The sequence below is a fragment of the Simochromis diagramma genome, unplaced genomic scaffold (genome assembly GCF_900408965.1).
Source record: "Simochromis diagramma unplaced genomic scaffold, fSimDia1.1 OVJJ01000669.1, whole genome shotgun sequence".
Classification (NCBI taxonomy): Eukaryota; Metazoa; Chordata; class Actinopteri; order Cichliformes; family Cichlidae; genus Simochromis; species Simochromis diagramma.
The window spans coordinates 1,005,830-1,028,127 of NW_024387458.1; the positions used below are offsets into that span (position 1 = coordinate 1,005,830).

Genomic DNA, 22,298 nt, shown 5'->3' on the forward strand with positions numbered 1-22,298 from the left:
TCTCATCTCAGTGAGGAAACCACAATTTCCACTATGACACAGGCGTCGAACTCCAGGCCTCGAGGGCCGGTGTCCTGCAGGTTTTAGATGTGGCCTTGATCCAACACAGCAGATTTAAATGGCTAAATTACATGTGTGGAAGTTCTCCAGAGGCCTGGTAATGAACTAATCATGTGACTCAGGTGTGTTGACCCAGGGTGAGATCTAAAACCTGCAGGACACCCCTGCACTATGAGTTTCTACTCTTCAGCTGGATCAGCAGAAGAATGAAACCTGCCGTGGATCAGAAACACAGACTGATGTTTGTCATCTGACAGAAATCTGATTTATCCTGAAGAGTCTGCAGGTCCTCCTACGGCAGACAGACGGGGTCAAACAGAGCAGCAGGAATATTCAGACTCTGACATTTTACTGCTAAACAACTTAATGTCAGCTGTCAATCACTCACACACACACACACACACACACACACACACACACACTCACACACTCACACACACACACACTCACACACTCACACACTCACACACACACTCACACACTCACACACACACACACACACACACACACACACACACACACTCACACACACACACACACACACACACACACACACACTCACACACACACACACACACACACACACACCTCAGTGTTCAGACTGTACAGAGGAGGAGGTAATTAAATGAGATAATGAGGAGTCCATCAACTCTCTGTTCACAGTAAATGAAAACAGACAGCTCCTCCTCCTCTGTTCTTCATCACAGGAGGAGGTTATTAACAGCTGGACCAGGCTGGGATCTCTGATTCCTCTGCTGTCCATGAACACGTTTACCACCCAGAACAGGCGCCATGTTCTTTGTAAGAAGTAGTTTGTTTAAATATTCTGAGCACTAACGTTTAGTAGCACGGGCTCTGACCAATCACACACCAGCTCTGCACATGGCTCTCTACATCCTCTTGCAGACCATTACATGTGGAAACCATTTGAATACAAGCGCGCTGATCCACACAGGTGTGCACACGGATGTTCACTGCTCGTAGACTTACAGTTTTTTACAGCCGCTAGGACACATTTCACAATACTTAGGTCACTTTTGCAAAACTCTTCACACAATCCTCCTAACTGACCGTCAGCTTGGCAAAGCAGTTCATCTCACATTCAGAATGCACTACAACTACCAAAACACTTCATTCAGGTCTCAAATAAACTCATTCTTCCAGAACACTAGCAAAGGTTGACAGCCGACAAACACACTTTGTCACCCACAAAACAATGACCTAAAAAACACTAACAACATGTAGCATTACACAGTGTTTTCTTGTGTAAAACAAGGACACATCTCTGTTTATAATTTCAATATATGTTACTGGAATGAATCAGACATCATGCAGAATTCGTTAATATTTGTTTCTGTATTTTTATTTTTTTGCACTAAGTAATCCCAAAATACAAGAATTTGTATACACACCATCCACTGATACACATACAATAGTAATGCTAATCTACTCGGTCTTCTCCATTTCTGGCTGGGTCCATGTTTACATCACAAAACAAACCTATTCAGCAGTTGTCTCCTTTTGTAATGAAATTGAAGGAGTAACAGCTGTGTAGATGTTCATCTACAATGAGAATCAGCTGTGGCTGGTTAAACTGCATTTTTAGATTTAAAATATGTTTCACTAAAATATTGCTGTTGAATTTTGCTGTCTTTTCAAGTTTTGCATTGTGTTATTGTTTTGGCCATAAGTTTAACAGTTTTGACAACAGTATGTAAGCACATGCAAAATGTCCTGTACGTACAAAGATTTTTGGCAGTTGTTGTGTCTGAGTGAGAAGATAATTCATGAAATTTGAGAGATGTAGTCATTGAATGCATTTTGTGCCAAAACAATGATAACTGGTCCTCAGTTTAGCCCACATAGACTTCTGTTGTGCTCACTGTGTGAGGAGTTTTGCAAAAGTGACCTAAGTATTGAGAAATGTGTCCTAGCGTCTGTAAAAAACTGTAAATTACACCTTTCTTGGCTGCTACTTCAAAGCACATTGTGCGCTGTCTGTCCTGCGTGCTGCACAACAATATTGAATATTTAGTATTTACTGCTGTTTACACTTAGCTAGATTGATGCGATGGTGTTGTGTTTAGTATGTTGCTTTGGTTTTTTTTTTTTTGCTTGTTTTCTATTCTTCTTCTCTCAACAGGTGATCCAGGAGATTTTTTTTCTCCCCCCCTTTCTCACTGTCCGTCTCCCCTTCTGTTTTTCTTTTCCTTCCTCTTTCTCTCTCCCTTTCCTATCCCTCACTCATGTCTGTCCCGTCTGTAACATCTGAAAATAAAATATAATAAAAACAAAGGTCGATCAAATGGACCAATACGGCAATGCCACGATGATCCATTTGGCAAAGTAAATCCATTGGGTATCCTTGTTGGTCTTCAGACAACAATTCTGACGGCTTAAGAACCAAATGGGACAGGCAAAAATAATAATAATAATAATTCTGAGCACTAACGTTTAGTAGCACGGGCTCTGACCAATCACACACCAGCTCTGCACATGGACCAATGAAATGTCAGCAGGGTCTCGGCAGGTGTTTTCATGAAGTCACCTCTTGTTAAAATTCAGAAGAGGAAATTTAAGAAGAGAGGAGGGATGAGGACCTTCACAGGAAGTGACATAACAATACCACAGAATGTGAAAGTTAGGACACAAATATCATCTAAATCCCTAAAAATACATATATTCATCATGAATTATCCGAGATCTTTTTATGCATCTGTGTCCTGATTTATTTTGATGGTAACAAAGATCACTGAAAATTTCACACTTTGATCTTTAATAATTTTTGAGATTATGTTCAAACTTTGCCTCAGACATGTAACCGTGACAACTGTGTGAAGGTGGCAGTTTTTCAATAAACATCTGTAAAAGTATTTTTATGCAAATTGGAACAGAAAATGTTCTGGAAATCAGCTGATTCAAGATGGAAGTTTTGATTTATCAGCTGACCATAACAAAATAGATTTGTGCAGCAGCTTGTTGAATTTCTCAGATTTAACCTCCTAGGACCTGCGTCCACATATGTGGACGTCACATTTTGGGTGATTTAGACCAAAATACTCAATTTTGCTCTACAAGGGCCTGATGTCCACTTACGAGGACATTATGCTGCTACTGTTCAATCAAAATTGTATACGAATGTCCTCATATGTGGCTCTGATTTTTCTTAGAAACAAAAATCAGGTAAAAAAATATTTGGTAATTCTTTGTCTTTACATTCATCAGGTCCCAATCAGCCCAAATAGCGAAGAGGAATTAAGATTGCGTGCCATGAAAGAGTTCGGGTCTTAGCAGGTTAATGTACGTATGATGGTTTTATGCGCTTACAGTGAACCAAACACTGCAAACGTTTCCAAAATAGGAAAATGAAAATTGAAAACCGAGGTCAATAAAAATCAATCCTGTGAGACCAGAAGTGACAAGACGCAGTGGAAACATCCCCTAACCCTCCAACCAAAACCAACCAGCAACCACAACAGCAGCAGCAGATTCCCAATTCTTCCTCTCCGTGTGCAGCTGGCAGAAGTGACATCAGAGGAGGTAAAACCCTCGCCGCCGTGAGAGACGGCTCGTTAAAACTTAAAACTCAAACAGCAAAACACAAAATGAAGCAAAGAAACGTCACTGTGTGTGTGTGTGTGTGTGTGTGTGTGTGTGTGTGTGTGTGTGTGAGAGAGAGAGAGCGTTGTATCTAATTAGCCTGTCTGATGCAACGTAAAGCTGAATCCTGAAATACCAACAGAGTGTGTGAGGCGCAGCCATGAAACCACACACATCTGTTTTTTTAATTGATAATCAATAGGGACGTGTCTCTACCGGCAACACTTACTGATGATCAATACTCAGACACTCACACACACACACTCACACACACACACTCACACACACACAGGAGGAGACACCTGTTAAAAAGCAATTAGAGGGAGCAGATCTGTCTCCCCTGAATCTGTTACGACCCCCACCTGTCCAACCTGCAACACCTGATCCCCAACTGTCCCAAAGGACCGTGGAGCTGCTGTCCTGTCTGCCACCTCCAGAAAGGGTAACAGCCAGTACTCCTGCAGTACTACTGTGGTAATCTTGCAGTGCATCGGCAGTATTCTTACAATGCAGCTTCCTGCTGTGACAGTGTCGTGCTTCCGTCCCCACAGTCAGCAGTACCTTGACTCGGTCTATCTGATGGACACTAGCCCACAATGTTCTTCCTCATGCTACTCTTCTTCTTCTGTGTGCAGGCCTGCTGTTGGTCCTGCTTCTTCCTGTCTCTGGGACACTACTGTGACCCAGCTGTGAGCCCTCTATGACCGCTCTAGTTTGCAGAGTTGGTGTAAGACAGATAAAGAACACACAGCGTTTACATTTAAAGCAAATGATGAAGGTTTGATTTCATCTGATCGAGCATGTCGCGCTAGAACTGGCCAGTGACATAATTCCAGTAGTCAAGGAATTCTGCATGCACCAACTGCATTCTCATAGGGACGTTTCTTCTTCGTTAATGCAGAAGCTGCTGCCGCGGTTCCCGGTGCATTGTGGGTAATGTTGGCAGCAGCCTCTGAACAGGAAGAATAGTCTGGAATAATGAACGCATGCTTCCTGTTTACTTCCTGTATGAACACCTGCTCCTACAGAGGGGTAGAAAACTGGCAGCTTCAGCTGCAACCTAACACCCTGACCTTTGACCTTTTCGCAACCTGGAACCTTTGAAGTAAAATAAACAGGCTGAATATTTTACATTCGGGAAAACTGAGACGAGTTAATCTGAAATTTGACATCAGGTCAGATTTCAGCAGGTCAGCCGCTGAGTTGTCTACTAACTGTCCTCGCCATCTCTCGCTTTCAGGCCACTCTGTTGCTCCTGCTCGACCACCTCAGCCTCGTAGCATCTTTCAGCGCCGCCAACAGGATGACTCATCAGAACCTCGCCGTGTGCTTCGGGCCTGTGCTCCTCACGCCAACCCAAGATGCGTGGAGGGGGGGAGGAGGGAAGTCGGGAAGAGGATCAACGAAGGGCTTCTATCATGGCGAGGAGATGGCGAGCGCCGTGGACTTCAAACGGCACATCGAAGCGCTGCACTACCTGCTGCAGCTGTGGCCAGGTAAGCCCTACAGACCTGCCCACATACCTTACCTTGCCATGGAACCCATCGAGATCGTCCCAATTGTTCTTCATCCTCAGTGCCGACTCATCGAGCACCAGCCGACGCCAATGCCTCGCCTCCTCCCTCCTCCACCCCTCACCAGAATCCCTTGGTGCAGCAGCAGCGGCATCCTGCGTTGCGCCTGGCTCTACCACAGAGCCCTGAAGAGGAGGTGGTGGTGTCACGGCGAGGGCGTGGCGGTGTGGCCCGGCTGGAGAGTCCACCGCCAATCAACAGGTACGCGGGAGACTGGAGCGTTTGCGGACAAGAGTTTCTGACCGGGCAGGATGCCGATTACGATGAGGTGGCAGGAAGCGAGAGCGATGCAGGTAAAAATCAGCTGATCGTCTACCTATACACATGGTTAACCTGCACAGGTGTCACTGAAACACCTGTTTGATTCCCGCTGGGTCACATTACGGCCTGAGAGGGTGACTGTAGAACTGACAGGTGTCTGACTGACAGCCCTTTCTCCTCTCTGACTCTGCTTCTTCCTCTTGGTTTTTCAGGGAGTGATGATGAAGACGAGGAGGAGAAGAAGAGGGCATGGCCAACAGGAGGGGGCGGAGCTCTGTACATGGATGACTTCCTGGACTTTGACGCTCCGTTTAACTGTCGGCTCAGCCTGAAGGACTTTGACACGCTGATTCACGACCTGGACCGCGAGCTCGCCAAACAGATCTGTCTGTAGAGAAGGAGGAGGAGCAGGAGGAGGAGGAGGAGCAGGAGGAGGAGCAGGAGGAAGATCTGACCTCATTAAATTTCAGATCAGCTGAGTTTTAAAGTGTTTTTCTCTGATGGTTTGAGTTTGTGCTTAAATGAAACTACAATGATGTTTGTGTGGGGAAGCAGATCAGCTGTTAGCTTGACCTCTGACCTTTTACTCCATAGCTGTTTTCAGCAATGAGAGCAGAATAACTTTTCATAGCAACAGGGATGAACATTAATGATCGCTCAAAGTTCAGAGTTCATCAAAGAAACTTTTTATAACTTTTTCAGTGAATTATAATTAACGTTGAATTATTTAACGTAATGAAAAAACATCTGACGTGTTTATTTTCTGACTTTTAAAAAAGAGAGAAGAGTCATTTTACTCTGCAACACATTTCAAAAGCAAACATTAAAAATAAAAGAAAACATTTCTTGTAATAATAAAAAATAAATAATTAGCATGAAGAGAAAAACCTGAACTAATCTCGGTGCTGGTAAAATATGAGTTTTGTATTTCTCTGTTTTGGGCCTTAAAGAAGAATATTCTAGTTAAAATAAATGAAACAAATAGTTATCTGAAAAAATGGGAAATGTTCTCATTGCCATGACTTTAAAGTCTTTTTCATTGTGAGAGTGTTTATATTGATTAACTATAAAGTTAAAAAAGGAAACCATTAAATGTGTGACCTTTAAATCATCTAAACTCAACCCTCCATTATCCCATCATCAGGGCTCAAAGTACCAATGTTCTCATTCCTCAAATGATAGAAAATAATCTTTAAATAAGGGGAAACTATAATCTGAAAAAGGTGATCATGGTGATGAAGGTTCTCAAATCAAGTTTCATTCAAAGCGTTTCTTTGGTGAAGTCTGAAGGTGAGGCTACGTCGCTCTTTAAACTGATTAAATCAGCTGCTCAGGACGTCTTGAAGGAGGCGCTGTGCCGAGAACCAAACAGGAATTTATTCCTTTTTTGAACCAAACGGGAATTTATTCCTTTTTTGAACCAAACAGGAATTTATTCCTGTTTGGTTCAAAGAAAGGACTCAAAGCGTGCACGGTGACGGTCTCAGGGTGAGTCTAACGTTGAAACCAAAGTATGTGCCTCAGAGCCTGTGAGCTAACATTAGCTCACAAAGTCCAGTAATCAGTGACATCACCAAACGAGCAGCTCTCGACAGAGTCCGCACGAGGCTTCACAGGGGGGCGGCAGCAGAGCGCCAGGTCAGGTTAGACAGCACGCATACTGGGGTTATTAATAACAACTGCTCTCTGAGGTTGTGGAGCTCCGATTTGGGGTTTGGGGCTCTGAACGGCATGTTCAGAGCCCCAAACCGTCAACAAACTTTGGGCCTGACTGCAGCTTCAGTGTGAAGAATGGGTTCTCTGAGGCGTGGAGGAGGTACAGGAACCTCCCTTCACAGCAGCGAGCACCGGATATCTGGGTATCAGGGCTGGACTTCGGAGGATCTGGTGTTGTTTGCACTGTTGAAGCCATAATTTCTGTTTTGATGGTACAGAGTTTCTCACTGTGAGTTTGTGAAGTTTGAAGCTCTTTTCTCCTTGTTGTTGCTGACAGTATTATTATTGTTATTATTATTGTTGTTGTTGTTACTCTGTTTTGCACATCTTCAATAAGCACTTGTGTTTTTTACAATGAAGACGACGTTTGTCTGCAGATGAAGTAAGCAAAGTGATGAAGCACAGTTCCTGTTGGAACAGAACACAGTCTGTATGTCTTATTACCCCAAACAGCTATTAAACACCTTATTAATGAAGCTTCTGCCTGCTGTGGTCAATATCATCACTGCTGTCACTAGACCTCAGTGCACCATTCACTTTGTGTTGCACTTCGCTCTCGCTCTGCAGGCCTACTTGTTGTTCCTAGAGTATTTAAAAGTAGAATTGGAGGCAGAGCCTTCAGTTTTCAGGCCCCTCTTCTGTGGAACCAGTTTGGATTCAGGAGACAGACACTATCTCTACTTTCAAGATTAGGCTTCAAACTTTCCTTTTTGCTAAAGCATATAGTTAGGGCTGGATCAGGTGACCCTGAATCCTCCCTTAGTTATGCTGCAATAGACGTAGGCTGCCGGGGATTCCCATGATGCATTGAGTGTTTCTTCTTCACTCACTATGTGTTAATAGACCTCCCTGCACTGAAATGGCCTGTATTTGTATAGTGCTTTACAGCGCTCATTAGTTCTTATTAATCTCTGGCTCTCAGCAGCGTGACTTTGTCGTGTCTTCTCTAACCCCAGTCAGTTGCGGCAGATGGCCGCCCCTCCCTGAGCCTGGTTCTGCTGGAGGTATGTTTCTGTTAAAGGGTGTTTTATAAATAAAGTTGAACGTGTCACAGATTAAATCTACATCATGTGACATCACACGTACCTCTGACTCCTCACTAAACATCAGCGTCTTTCTAAAGCACTACAGGCTGCCCCTCTGCAGACTTCCTGAAGTCAGTCAATCAGAACAAACCCCCCTTAAAGGGAAGGCACTAAAACAGCTTGTTTTACGAGAATGGGGGGAGTCAAGGAGCTGCAACCAGTAACAGACAAAGAAGGATTATTCTGATCTTTGAATCATGCAAAGCTGCTGCTGCAGGACAGTCTAAAAGTCTAATCCTGTCCTCACCTCAGTTTCACGGTCTGCAGAGGAGGCAAACTTTCTGTCAGTCTGTTGATCATGTATGAGGCAGCTAAGGATGAAGCTTCCTCTGAGTTTACCTGTGAGTTTACCTGTTCACTGTGGGAACTGTCAGCCCTCAGTCTGTCTGACAAGACTCAGCGATTTCCTGAGGTCTCTGCAGCTGAAATCTGTAAGTAAAAAGGAAAGCAGCTTCGACCAACCTGTGGGGACGTTTGTAGGACGGTCGTCTCGTCCATCTTTCAGCAGGTGCAGCTTCACCGCAGAAGACTCTGTCCTCATCAGTCCACCTTGATGACATTGACGATCCGGGATCAGAGACACATGAGACAGATCGAAATCATAACTTTGTTTATGTGGTAACTTTAAAAACAGCAAATTCTGTTTCAGGTACATGTGTCAGTTTAAGAGGGGCGGGTGGATGACGTACAGAAGCGTGATTGGCAGTTATCAGTGGCGTCTCTCACTCACTAACACCTGCATTTCTTCCTCTTAACTCACCTGTCAGTCAAAGCTCAGTGTGCATCAGGCCCCGCCCACCTTCTCCGTCCCGATAAACGCGCTCTCTCCTTCACTCTCTCGCTCGCTCTATTTGGCGTTTCTCTGATTGGCTGTCAGTGTGACCAGCTGACGGTGCCGAGCGCTGATTGGCTTCTCTCTCTCCCCGTTCTCGGATTGTCAGGGGGCGTGTCGGTGCGCGCGGACAGGCAGTGGTCGGACTTTAAAATGGCGGAAAAATAAACGAAGAAAAAAAAGTAAAAAAACAAACAAACAAACAAAAAAAAACCGTGGACACGGAGGGAAGCCCCGCGGCTGTCCGGGACGGGCCGAACCGGGCGACAGGTTTCCATGAACTGCACCAGGTGAGCTGCTCAAATATTAAACTGCGCCACAGCCTTCATCCTCCTCTTCATCATCAGTCTGTGAACTCGAGCTGCAGGTCAGCCTGGCACTGATCGATAAGCGATGGTTCTGTCGGTTATTGGTTTCAAACATCGATCAGAAGAACCGCCGGGTCAGTCAGCTTTAAAATCGGAGAAGTGTTGAAATATTCATCACAGAGCTGCAGATTACAAATCAAGTCATCAATAATCTGGCTTTGACTGTTGACCATGCACTCAGTAATCAGATTACTCTGTCAGCACCCTTTCAGGTGTGTTTCTTTCTGCTTCATGTGATATCAGAAACATGCAAACGTACCCGACTCGTGTTAGTCTCATGTTTGTGTGTCCGACATACCTGTTAGCTAAAGGTAACTAAGTAAAGATGCCCAATAATCAATCATTTGGTGGTTATTGGTTTCAAACATTGATCAGCAGAACCAGCCAATCACACTGACTGTATTGAAACCTGGCCCACAGACACACGCTGGAGTTTTTCTCACTTCCTGCATGAAAAAACGTTTGCATGTGACTGATTTTTAGACGCTGTATTAAGTCTCGACTTTTACCAGCTCTTTAATTTGAACTTGGACCTGCAGTTCTATGATATCGTCCAGTTTGTGTGTTTTCTGTGTAAAATCACCTCTAAAGACACCTGGGCCTCCTGCGCTCTTCGCCGTCTTCACACAGCCAAGTTTTTGAACAAAAGAAAGGACAGGCAGGAAAGAGAATCTCTGAAAACCCACAGTCGGGTCTAAAGGTCAGTCCAGGTCTCAGAAATGAGTGCTGGTCCTGTATGAGCACACCTGACGTACCTGCTTTTTAGGCAGTTTTAATGTATTAAGATCACAGAATGTTGACCATTTAATTCATTAACGAGGAAAGAATTATTTGATTGGTCACTTTTTCATCATTGATCACGGGCCGTCATCTCGAGCGCTCTGAACTTCGTCTGAGAGGCCATACGTAGCTCAGGTGTTTGGTGTTGCGGAGAGTCGTTATCTTCAGTGACTTTATTCAAATTAATGGAGATTTCTTCTTCTGCACTCTGAATACTGACCCCCTCTGTCTTCCTCAGGGTCCTCCATGTCCTGAACCCTCGCCCCGGGGGCCCATCTCCCATCATGCCCATCGACGTGGCCGTAAGGATCTGCCTGGCCAGCTCACCTCCTCTGCGCTCCTTCCTCGGGAACTGCAACAAGCGCTCCTCATCCTCAGTCGCTCTGCTGCCGCATTGCCGACCGCTGCGACCCTGCCTTACCTCTGTGATGGCGACGGCACCATCAGCGGGCGCAGAGAGCAGCAGCGGCAGCCCGGGGATGTTAAGGAGGAAGAAGAGGAAGACCGTGGTGTTTGCGGACTCGCGGGGTTTGGCACTCGCCACTGTCCACGTCTACAACGAGTGCGAAGATGAGGCGCTCAGCGAGCTGCTGACCGAGATCGAGGGTGCTGCCTCCGGACTGCACCTGGCAGACATCAAAGGTGACGGAGGAGGTCACTGATACTTAACAACAAACAAATCAGTAATCTGTTAATCAATACATTTGTTCTGGAAGCTTCTTTGTGCCTGGTTGCTTACTCACAGCCTGTTTTTCGCTCTTCTTTTTGCATCCCTGAAGCAGTTGGGAAGTCAGAACATTTCAGCTGAGCTTCATGTTCTTTATTGACACCTTTCTTCATCTCCTCCTTCCAGATCCAGCAGATTGTGGTTCTTGCCTGGTTCTGGCCTTCACCCAGCCAGCCGCAGACTACTTAGACCTGAGGAGTCGTCTCAAAGCCCAGCAGGTGTGCCTGGAGACCTGTTCAGTCCAGGAACACCTGCTCTCGGGTACTGTCCAGGTCCGAAACATCTGCTTTGAGAAGTCTGTCTGGGTGCGGATCACCTTTGACTCTTGGTGCTCCTTCCAGGACGTTCGCTGTCAGTACCTGAACAACGTCTACGGTTGCCCAGACACCGACACCTTCTCATTCTCCATCGCACTCCCGGAGCTCCTCAAGCCCTCTGGAAAAGTGGAGTTCTGTATCCGGTACCAGACTCAGGACCAGACGTTCTGGGACAACAACCTTGGGAACAACTACCGGCTGGCAACGGCCGATCGACACAGTCGGAGCACGGCTGTTGAGAGTCCAACTGGAGTACCGTTCCAGAGGGACCGCAGCGGAGACAAGAGAGATGAGATACATTCGGACTTTGATCCGTTTGGAAGCCCTCGGACATCAGCAGGAATCTTTCCTGAATGGCAGAGCTGGGGCCACATAGAGACCACCCCCTACTGGTGAGACTGCCACAAGACACATTTTTAGGTCACACTCACTGGCTTTTATGATGTACAAGATCCACTCCAGCACTAAAGAAACACTTTATCCTCCAGCTGTGATCCAGATGTTTGTAGGATTCACTGCGCACTTCCTCACTTTACCTCACAGGAGTTCTCAGACAGATGTTTACCTCTGGATCTGTCTCATACTCTTTTACCCCATGCACCCAAAAACTGAACCTTTAACTTACACCCTGGTTCCCACGATCCCGGCGCCTAGCCGGATACCACCCGGGGCTCCTTCATACGCAGCACAGAGAGGCAGTCAGGAGGAACCAGGAGTTCCAAAGGGCTTTAAACCAGCATCCAAAGGAGACTTTGAACCGCGAGATGAGCTGACAGGCTTAAGATTCAGTGCTTTCTCAGAAGCTCCCAAAGATCCGTAATCAGCGCCTTACAAACGTTTTTTCCTCTGGTCTGCATGTTCTTCTTCTTCTTTTGGGTTTCACAGGACTTGGATGACCTTCACGTCTTCATGAGCATCCTTCTCTGGAGGACTCTGAAACACCAGCATGGTTAATGTAAGGGTTCCTGAGGGGCTCACCTTTTCTGGGTTGTTTTATATGAACTGAATCGCTTCTGTCGTCAGGACACAGCTTTGAGTTTCCTTGGTTCATGAACTCGGCATGACCGTGACAATCAGTGTTGTGCTGTAACAGGTCAGATTCAGGAAGTGTTTTAGCCGTTACTTTAGACGGCACGCACGTGACTCACTGCTAGTTATTATGATGATGGCAGGGTTTATGGAGGCGGAGCTGTGGCCACCTGAGCTGCTGCTGGTTTAGCTGGCACACCCTGTGGTCCGTCTCTGTTCAGACTGGTTTGTCGCTCTCTTATCTGAGATTTTTTTTTGTTGCAGTTGTTCGCTCCTGTGTCGACTCGGACTCGCTATAGTTATGTCAGTGAGCTTAGACTAACCGTTCTCGAGTCTGAACTTGTTTTAATGCTGAGATCTTGTAATATCTGACCTTTGACCTGTGACTTGGACCCTTCAGGGACTGGACCAGCTTTAGTCAGAGCTGTGCCTTCACGTCTCCCTGTGGGGATCCTGAGTTCCTGAAAATGTTAGCTTCATAGGCTAGTCCTTGAGCTAAAGTCACATGACCTCATACATGACCAGATTCAAAGGTTAGCCTGATGACGCAAACTTGTCCGACTGGTCAATGTCAAAACTATGGCTCATCTGTTACCGGGCAGATTTTAGCCATGTTTTTCCCCTCACTGATGTAGCTTTAAACGGTCAAAGGTCAGGAAAGCCTTGTCACGTTTAGTTGTTTTACTCTGACCCTCTGCTATGGGCGGAGTCACGTGACCTTTCACTTCCTCTTTGCTCCTGAAACCTTTACTGAACACTCCAGTGCTCTTACCTGTGTGTGTGTGTGTGTGTGTGTGTGTGTGTGTGTGTGCATGTGGGGACCATGTGACAAGAAGTAAGAGGGAAATGTGTTTAAAGTGAACGATGATGATGTCGATACTGATGGGCCCTGAAGTGTTTCCTGAAGGGCTTGTGCTGCGTTCAGGTGCTGTCAGCCCTGAGGCTTGGAGTTTTTGTATGAGCGACTGTATCGGGGGGTGGGGGCACAGTTCTGATTGTCCCTAACCACAGAACCCCGCCCTCAGCTCTGACTTATTGTATTTAACTTGGTTAGCTCGTGAGCTAACTAGCTGCTAGCACTGTAGCAAGGCTGTAACGTAATGTGAAATGTAATGATGATGTCTGTACCAGGAAGTGATGTAAGCAGGGAGTGTTTGTCTGTTCCTATTTTTGTGTATCATTTCATAATAAAAGTCTAACATTTGTAAAGTTTGATTCTCGCTTACTTTATTCTGAAAAACTGACATCATATGAAGAGATGAAAGATAAATAATGAATAATTGTTTTAAATTGGGATGTTTTCACCTGAAAGTGTCCTTGTTGTTCAACCAACTCTGAGGGTTTCAGTTAGGTTCAATAAACTCGAACATGCTCTCTGGGACAGGAGGAGGCTGGCGTGATGAGATGTGAGCTGATGGCTGTAAGCGTGATTAACATTCCTGGTTTTGTCCGATTAGAGTCCAGCTGACTGAACCGAGGGGAGAGGGCGGTCAGTGAGTCAGAGCGGCCATGTGATCGAGCAGAATCTGTTCAATTAACAGGAAGTGAGATGCACGGTCTGTATAAGTTATTGATCCAGAGTGTGTGTGTGTGTGTGTGTGTGTGGATAGTTTCCACTGAGGGAGATTTATGCTTATATAAGCTTGTGCGCGCAGACGGGAAGTTAAATCTGGTGCTGTCAGATGCGATGTGGATTACATCGCTGCTGTCACATGACCTCAGAGGCCGTGAAGCTGTTTCTGTGCGTCCCTGGGTTGGCTGTAGCTGTACCACCACCTCTTCCTCCTGAGAGCAGCTTGTGTCCACAGGATGTTTTGGAGTCGCATTCTCAGGCTGGAGTCACATGACCCCACACTGCTCATCACTTTCATGAGGTTTAAATATTAAAGAAGTGGAGCTGCTGTCTGACCCCAAGATTAAACTTTATTTAAAGCCTTCTTTCAGCGCTTTATTTTGAAAAGCTTTGTGAGGTTTAAAACAAAGCGTCCTCATCCTGCTGCTGTGGATTCATTGACCTGTAAAATCATCGATGTATCTTTTTGAGTTTTAAGTGAAAACTGATTGAACTGCTTTTTCATTTTTAGAACACTGCGATTGGCTAATGTCAGCGCTGACGGCACTCATCTGTTGCTGGGCAGACTTCAGCCATGCTGAGCCCTGACATGCAGTTTGAACTTGACAGTAAACTTCAGATTATCCCATTTATATAAGAGGATCATCATCATAATGACTTGAATTCAGGCGTCTGATTGGCTCCTGACCTGAAGCCGATTTACTGATAATTTGATCCTTGGATCAATAATACCCAATAAGTTGACAGCATTGCGTAGACGTCTTCAGCACATGAAGTAAAGTCAGGAAACCATGGAGAAGTGGGAGGAGTCTGTTTCTGATCTGACCAATAAGGGGTCAGCGCTGGGATGTGAGGAGTCTAACTGTTAGCACGCTGAGGCTAACAAACATGTTTGATAAGAAAGTGATCAGTTACTGAGCATTTTTGATGTACTCTGATTACTTTCAGCATGTAATGTTAGTGCAGGTCACCTGTCCGCGGTTCTCCTCCTGAAAGAGTTTGAAACATTCTTACATGGAGAGAATCAGATTCAATTAATTGTTTGATTGATTTTGTGATGATCAGTGAAGAGAAACAAAGAGCTCATCAGGAAGTGAAACACGAAGAGGAGGAACTCTGAAACCTATCAGACAGGAGGAAGAGGAGATGATGAGGCAGCAAACTGCAGGTCTGCTGAAAGCTTTTGTTCTTTTCAAAGCTAAAACAATCAAACTTGCTCAGTGACGCTTTAATAGAAACAGCTGAGCCTGCCTCGGTGCTGTCATTCAGTCCAGCCATGTTCTCTCTCTGTGGGGGTGCACACTGTGCAGGGGCCTGTCCTCCACCATGGTTCTCCTTGCTCCTCTTTCTCAGGTTTCTCCTGCCTGATGTATTCACTGATCACGTAGTCAGTTGTATAGATACATCTCTAATAATCGGCTATGTACCACAGGCCTTCAAGCTGGCTGTAGTCAAACCTTTACTCAAAAAGCATCTCTAGACCCAGCAGTCTTAGCTAATTATAGGCCAATCTCCAACCTTCCTTTCATATCAAACATCCTTGAAAGAGTAGTTGTCAAACAGCTAACAGATCATCTGCAGAGGTTTATTTGAAGAGTTTCAGTCAGGTTTCAGAGCTCATCACAGCACAGAAACAGCTTTAGTGAAGGTTACAAATGATCTTCTTATGGCCTCTGACAGTGGACTCATCTCTGTGCTTGTCCTGCTAGACCTCAGCGCAGCGTTCGATACTGTCGACCATAATATCCTATTAGAGCGATTAGAACATGCTGTTTTATTTCGTGTATTTGTTTGTTTGTCCCACATTAAAATGTTTCTCCATCACCTGTTCAGCTCTGATGATCCAGTAAGGACATCTCCTGGTTTCATGTTTCCCTCTCACCACATATCCAAACCCATCATGACCAGCAGCTTTACAGCTGTGGCTCCAGCAAACATCAGCTAATACTAGAAATTAATATTAAATAAATTCTAACAACAGCTGATCAAGCTTAAACGTGCTGCTGTTGTTTAGCGCGACATCCGCTGGTTTCTTCTTTCTGGCTCAAAGTGGGCGATAAACAAACAAGAGAGACGATCAGCTGATCATTGATCAGTTTCATGATTGAAGTAGAAACAGGAGAGAGAGGGGAGAGGATGAGAGGAGAAGAGGCAGCTGCAGCGTAAAGACGCAGAATAAATCCAGCTTTGTGTCTTTGTTTCATTGTAGCTGAAGTCCGGGACAAAATGTTCCTTTTTCACCTCAGTACCATTTTCTTCTGTTTTAATTTAATTTTAATGATTTATATGGCACATCAGATTACAACAGGAGCGTTGACCAAAGTGCTGTACAAGAATACAACATACATAATAAAATAACTTAGAGTATTAAAAGCAAACACCAAATATGAATTAACAAATAACTCTCATGCTGTATTTAAAGCCAGTAAATAAAAATGCGTTTTAAGATAAGATTTAAAAAGATTGACAGTATGAGCCTGTCTGATGTGTAGGGGTAAATTATTCCACAGCTTGGGCGCTACGACTGCAAATGCTCGACCGCCTCTGTGAACCAGCCTCGACCTTGGTACAGCTAAAAGCAAAAGATCACTTGATCTAAGAGATCTAAAGGAGGTATAAGTCTGCAAGAGTTCAGACAAATACCCGGGAGCCTGTCCATTCAGGGCTTTGTAGGTCAACAAAAATGTTAAAGTTAATTCTGAAGCGGACAGGGAGCCAATGGAGAGAGGCGAGCACGGGGAAATGTGTTCACATCCTTTAGTACATGTCAGAAGACGAGCTGCAGCATTCTGGACCAACTGCAGCCTTGCCAGGCCGGTCTGGCTGACTCCAGCATATAAGGAGTTACAATAGTCCAGCTGGGATATAATGAAAGCATGAATCGCCCGTTCAAAGTTTTTAAAAGATAAAAATGATCTCACCTTAGATAAAAGCCTCAGTTTGAAGAAGGACCGCTGTATGACTGAGCTAATTTGTTTTTCAAAGGTGAAATTGCTGTCAAATATAACCCCAGATTTTTGGCATGTGATTTGACAAAAGGCTCAAGACTGTGCAGGTTAACATTAGAGGTGCTGGGATTGCCGCTTGGTCCAAAAATTAGCACTTCGGTTTTGTTCTCATTGAAGTTAAGGAAATTAGAGGCCATCCAGGATGTAACTTCACCGAGACACTGAAGTAAAGGATCTAGTGAGGCAGGGCTGTTTCCCTTCAGCTGAAGATAGATCTGAGTATCATCAGCATATGAATGAAAACAAATGTTACATTTTCTAAACATTAGACCTAGAGGCAGCATATAAATGGAGAACAATATTGGCCCCAGTATAGATCCCTGGGGAACACCACAAGTAAGGGGAGCTGAGGAAGAGATAAAATCGCCAACGCTCACAGAGAAGGTCCTGTCAGACAGGTATGACCTGAGCCACTCTAATGTTTGTCTGTGATAAGATTGTTTTCAGAGGGAGGGCGCAACCGACCTCCTTGGCTGTAATTGGTCCAGCCCAGAGTTGATCATGACCAATTGTCCAATCCATCACTTTTCATTTTTAATACCATTACAAACAAACAAACAAAAACCCAAAAAGCCAGTCCAGCTGTGGACACAGATGTCGTGTCTGCAATAGACAGAAAGCTCAGTGTAGGAGCCAAATGTGAGCTTTTCCTTTTTTGGGTTAGAGGGCTGGTTTAGTCCACACGCTGTATTGGTGCACAGTTGTGGGGCGTGACTCCTGGGTGTGTATTAGATGATAAATAATGGCACTCACCTGTTCACCGCACCTGCTGTTTGATGAGCAGAAAGGTAGGGTGAGCATGGGGTGAAGCTTTCTGTTGACCCGCAGCTTAATAAGATAAGATAACCTTTATTAGTCCCACACGTGGGAAAGTGGTTTTGTCACAGCAGGAAGTGGACAGTGCAAAAGTTATATAGCAAAAATTAGAGGCAGCACGGTGGTTCGCGCTGTTGCCGCACAGCAAGAAGGTCCTGAGTTCAATTCCACCATCAGGCCGGGGTCTTTCTGTGTGGAGTTTGCATGTTCTCCCCGTGTTTGTGTGGGTTCCCTCCGGGTACTCCGGCTTCCTCCCACCGTCCAAAGACATGCAGCTTGTGGGGATAGGTTAATTGGATAATCCAAATTGCCACTAGGTGTGAATGTGAGTGCGAATGGTTGTCTGTCCCTGTGTGTTGGCCCTGCGACAGACTGGCGACCTGTCCAGGGTGGACCCCGCCTCTCGCCCTATGACAGCTGGGATAGGCTCCGGCGCCCCCCGCGACCCTGAAAAGGAGAAGCGGAAGCGAATGGATGGATGGATAGAATACAATACGAATAATATACTGTACACAACTGTACAGAATAGAATGAAATAAAATACTATATACAGTAGAATAAAATAGAAAAAATATACAATAGGATAAAAATAGAATGCAAATTCTATATACAACTGAGTACAAATACAACTTTGTCAGAAGTTTGTACAGTTTGATACACCGTTTGATGCCGTAGGCTGATTCTGCGAGTCAACATCGCAGTTTGGCGTAATAATTGGTGTAACACTTTGTGAGTCGCAGGCATGTTCGTCTGCGCAGTCTGAGCACTTGTTAGGGCCCGAGCACTAAAAGGAAGGCCTTATTGTATCTTTTATTGATTTGATTTTATTGATTAGCATCTCAGTGAATACAGAACAAAGATCTACCACAAAGCAAGAAAGCACGAGACAAGGCTGATCAAAAGGGATTGGCTGAAGCATTTGCTTATTATGCCAACCCTTTAACAAAAGATCTTTTTGCGTACAGCTCCTGTACACAGGGCTCGAAGCAAAGAATATAACAAACAAACAAAAAAGTTTCCACCTTAGAAAGGTAACTACATCAAAGCAAAACAGTCAAGAGTTTCAGTTTTATTATTTTTGCTCTTTTCATTCTTGATTTATATATTTTTCTAATATTTTTAAACATGTTTTTAAACAAATAGAATGAACTCCACCTTTTTAAATCCCTGTCAGAACTATTCCACAGGTTACCTCCTCTAACAGAAACACATCTCTGCTTTATTTTTGTCCTTATCTTGTTTTTTTTTTTTAAAGAAATCTGTTCCCCTTAAGTCATATTGACTCTCTCTGACTTCGAACAGCTTCTGAGTCCTGGGGCAAAGCAAGTTATTTTGTGCTTTATACATTATCTGTGCCATTTTATATTCAACTAAATCGTAAAATTTCAGGGTATTCAGATAAATAAACAAAATGTTAGTTGGTTCTATATAGTTTGATTGGTTTATAATTCTTATAGCTCTTTTTGTAACTTGAAAATAGGAAGAGTGTTTGTTTTATATGCATTACCCCATATCTCCAGACAGTAAGTCATATATGGAAGCAACAGAGAACAATAAAATGTGTGTAATGATTTTTTTGTTCAGGACATGCTTGTTTTATAGAGAATATCGATGGTTTTTGACATTTTTGTTTTCACATGGTTTATATGAGACTTCCAACTCAGCTTATCTGGGTTTTTACCTGAGCAACACAGAGTGGTGTCATCAGCAAACAATACACATGTTAACAGTTTGGAAACACTACATATGTCACCCTATAAATACTAACCCCTTCCTCTTTCAAAAGAGTCTCCAAAATTACTGCGACACTTTCCCATTTATTTGGCCCAAATTCCCTGCCAAAAGCACCTCCAATCCCACGGCCCATCTCTAACAATGCAAGAGATGAAACCAACCAGACATCCAGCAAAACGTGAAACTGTTCTGGAGTGCTGAGCAGGTTCATTCATTCTGCCCATCCTTGAAGACGTTAACACCGGTGGCAGCAGTGGACGGACCTCTATTTGCTCCAGCAGCTGTGTGAGAGTCAGCAGATCGCTACAAACTGAAGATCATATGCAAGTTTTGGAAATTAAATGATGAATATTAACTTTGCTTTAAAACACAAAAATTTTAACTCATCTCAACATTCATTCAAACACATGACAAACTAATTGACACACCTGAGTCCCTCACTTTCTTAAATCCACTCGCTCTCACAAGCTCGACTCCATCAGTGGCTGTTTGTTATATTAGCCACACTCATACACACTGCATGTAACTACAAACGCTCTTCAGCCATGTTGATGTGTTACCTATATTGGCTGGAAATGTTCATTTCCAGAGAACAGACACAGGCAGACAACACTGGTGAAGTTTTTATGTGTAATATATTTGTTCAAGACATTTCTTTGTTATGGGAAACATTTTGAAATCATCATGAGCAACAGGAGCGGTGATTTCTATAACTGCCACAAGTTAATCTGTAGTGGTTTTGGTATCAATGTGACAGGAAGTACATACGGGCCAGTATCGCCGATACCGATACTTTTCAATTAATAAGGTGGATGCGTCATTGAATTGCTAAATGTGAATTAATTTTCATGACCTTGAGTGGTTTTTGTGATGTTTCCTTTTTTATTATTAAATAGTTAAAACCCAGGAAATAATTAGGACAAAGTTTCTAATTAGAAAATGCTTTATTGTGGCGGGGCATGGCCTGCGATGTCCATCTCACCTGCACGACATCTACAATCCCGCCGGATTGTACCCTGTGCTCTGTGTTGTTGTTGTAGGTGGTGAGATGAATGAACACAGGCTGCGTCCCATCATGCTTTAAACAAGCTGTAGTTCAGCCTCTTCTTAAAAAACACAATCTGGACACAACTGTTCTGTCCGGTTACAGGCCAATCGCAAAGCTTCCTTTTCTGTCTAACGTCTTGGAGAAAGTGTTCTCCTTACATTTGCAGGCCCACATTGGTTTTAACAAAATCTCTGAAAACTTTCAATCTGGTTTTAAATCACTACACAGCGCTGACACGGCACTTAAGGGTTTTTAATGATATTCTTGTCCTGTCTTCCTTCTCTCGCCCCAACCAATCACAGCAGATGGCCCCGCCCCTCCCTGAGCCTGGTTCTGCCGGAGGTTTCTTCCTGTTAAAAGGGAGTTTTTCCTTCCCACTGTTGCCAAAGTGCTGCTCATAGGGGGTCATATGATTGTTGGGGTTTTCTCTGTATCTATGAAGCGCCTTGAGGCGACTTTTGTTGTGATTTGGTGCTATATAAATAAAATTGAATTGAATGATATTCTTTTAACGCGGGACTCTGGCAGCCCTGCTGCCCTTTTATTGTTGGACTTGTCAGCAACTCTTAACACGGTCGACCACGACATCCTGTTATCACGACTAGAATTTCACGGCTGCCCTAAAAGGATCTGCTCTTGTTTGCAATGCTGTGGTTTCGACTCGCCGCTCCTGTGTCAGTGCAGGCACACTCCCCCTCCCCCCTCTTGTGTTTAGATGTTGCGTCGTAATGTGATGTGACTTAGACGCTTTGGGTGTTGTTGTTTACATATTATTTATATTTCCACCAGTTGTTTTTGTTGAGAGTTTTAATTCAAGTTTTTGTATTATAGTTTCTCAAACGTACTTGTTTGTTTTAATTTGTTTACTGGTTTGCTTGCACTTTTTAAAGAAGAAAGGAAGTGTACTTTATTGATCCCCGTGGGGAAATCCCTCTCTGCATTTAACCCACTCACTCAGTGAAGCAGTGGGCAGCCGTTGGGCGCCCGGGGAGCAGTGTGTAGGGACGGTACCTTGCTCAGGGGTACCTCAGGGTAGCCGTTCAGTGGATTCGAACCACCGACCTTCCGATCATGGGGCCACTACTCTACCTGCTGAGCTATCCCTGCCCATTTTTTTTTAATTCTTAAAAAAAAAAAAAAAAAGAACTGATAACTGTGACCCACCAGGGCAGACCCGATGGCATTTTCATGCTTCGCAGCATCATTTATTATTACAATAATCACACGGTTGCTGTTACAGTACGTTCAATGGCTGCAGCTCTCCCGCTGCCAGCCGTACACATCACCACCAACAGCAACACAAGCAGAGCGCAGGTTTTAAGCAGCGAGGTGTGATTGTAGAGGCCGTGCAGGTGAGGTCATATCTGTTGACTTATCTCCAAAAATGCACGTCATTGTGGAGAAACTGCACAGCGCAGCACAGTGGTGTTGTATGCGTGAGATCGGATCCACGACCGTGACAGAAAAGCCGATCAGCTGATCATTGATCAGTTTCATGATTGAAGTAGCAACAGGAGAGGGAGGGGGAGAGATCAGTTGTTAAGCTTAACGTGGGAATGCTTTACAAACATTCAGAGATGAACTGTATTGGTATCGGTCCTGATCCAGTAATTTAGGTCAGTATCGGACCGATACGTAATATTGGATCGGTCCATCTCTACACTGAACTCAACGCTGAGCCAATGTCTTTGTATTGATCATCCTCCGGAAATTAAAAACACAGTTCTCCACGTCATCTGTGGAGGACGAGAATATGACTATAACGTCTCA

The 22,298-nt window shown here is 44.4% G+C and overlaps 2 protein-coding genes across 5 annotated transcripts in view; both read left to right on the forward strand.

Annotated features, from left to right (window-relative positions):
• The window catches only part of LOC120722888 (rho GTPase-activating protein SYDE1), a 13,431-nt gene extending 5,744 nt beyond the window's left edge, over positions 1–7,687 (forward strand). Inside the window, exons 11-14 of the mRNA XM_040014060.1 lie at positions 4,011–4,102; positions 4,901–5,156; positions 5,237–5,527; positions 5,708–7,687. Coding sequence (XP_039869994.1) covers positions 4,011–4,102; positions 4,901–5,156; positions 5,237–5,527; positions 5,708–5,889 — 821 coding nt within the window. The 3' untranslated portion in view covers positions 5,890–7,687. The remainder of the gene's footprint in view (positions 1–4,010; positions 4,103–4,900; positions 5,157–5,236; positions 5,528–5,707) is intronic.
• LOC120722914 (protein phosphatase 1 regulatory subunit 3C-B-like) overlaps positions 1–22,298 on the forward strand; it is a 35,896-nt gene that overhangs the window by 1,773 nt on the left and 11,825 nt on the right. The window contains exons 2-4 of one of the 4 annotated variants that reach the window (XM_040014103.1): positions 7,093–7,095; positions 10,584–10,918; positions 11,130–11,712. In XM_040014103.1, the coding sequence (XP_039870037.1) occupies positions 10,705–10,918; positions 11,130–11,712 (797 nt within the window). In that variant the 5' untranslated portion in view covers positions 7,093–7,095; positions 10,584–10,704. Of the gene's footprint in view, positions 1–7,092; positions 7,096–9,247; positions 9,419–9,544; positions 9,709–10,514; positions 10,919–11,129; positions 13,565–22,298 lie in introns of those variants that run through there. The other 3 variants (XM_040014102.1, XM_040014106.1, XM_040014105.1) reach the window with 3 other exon arrangements.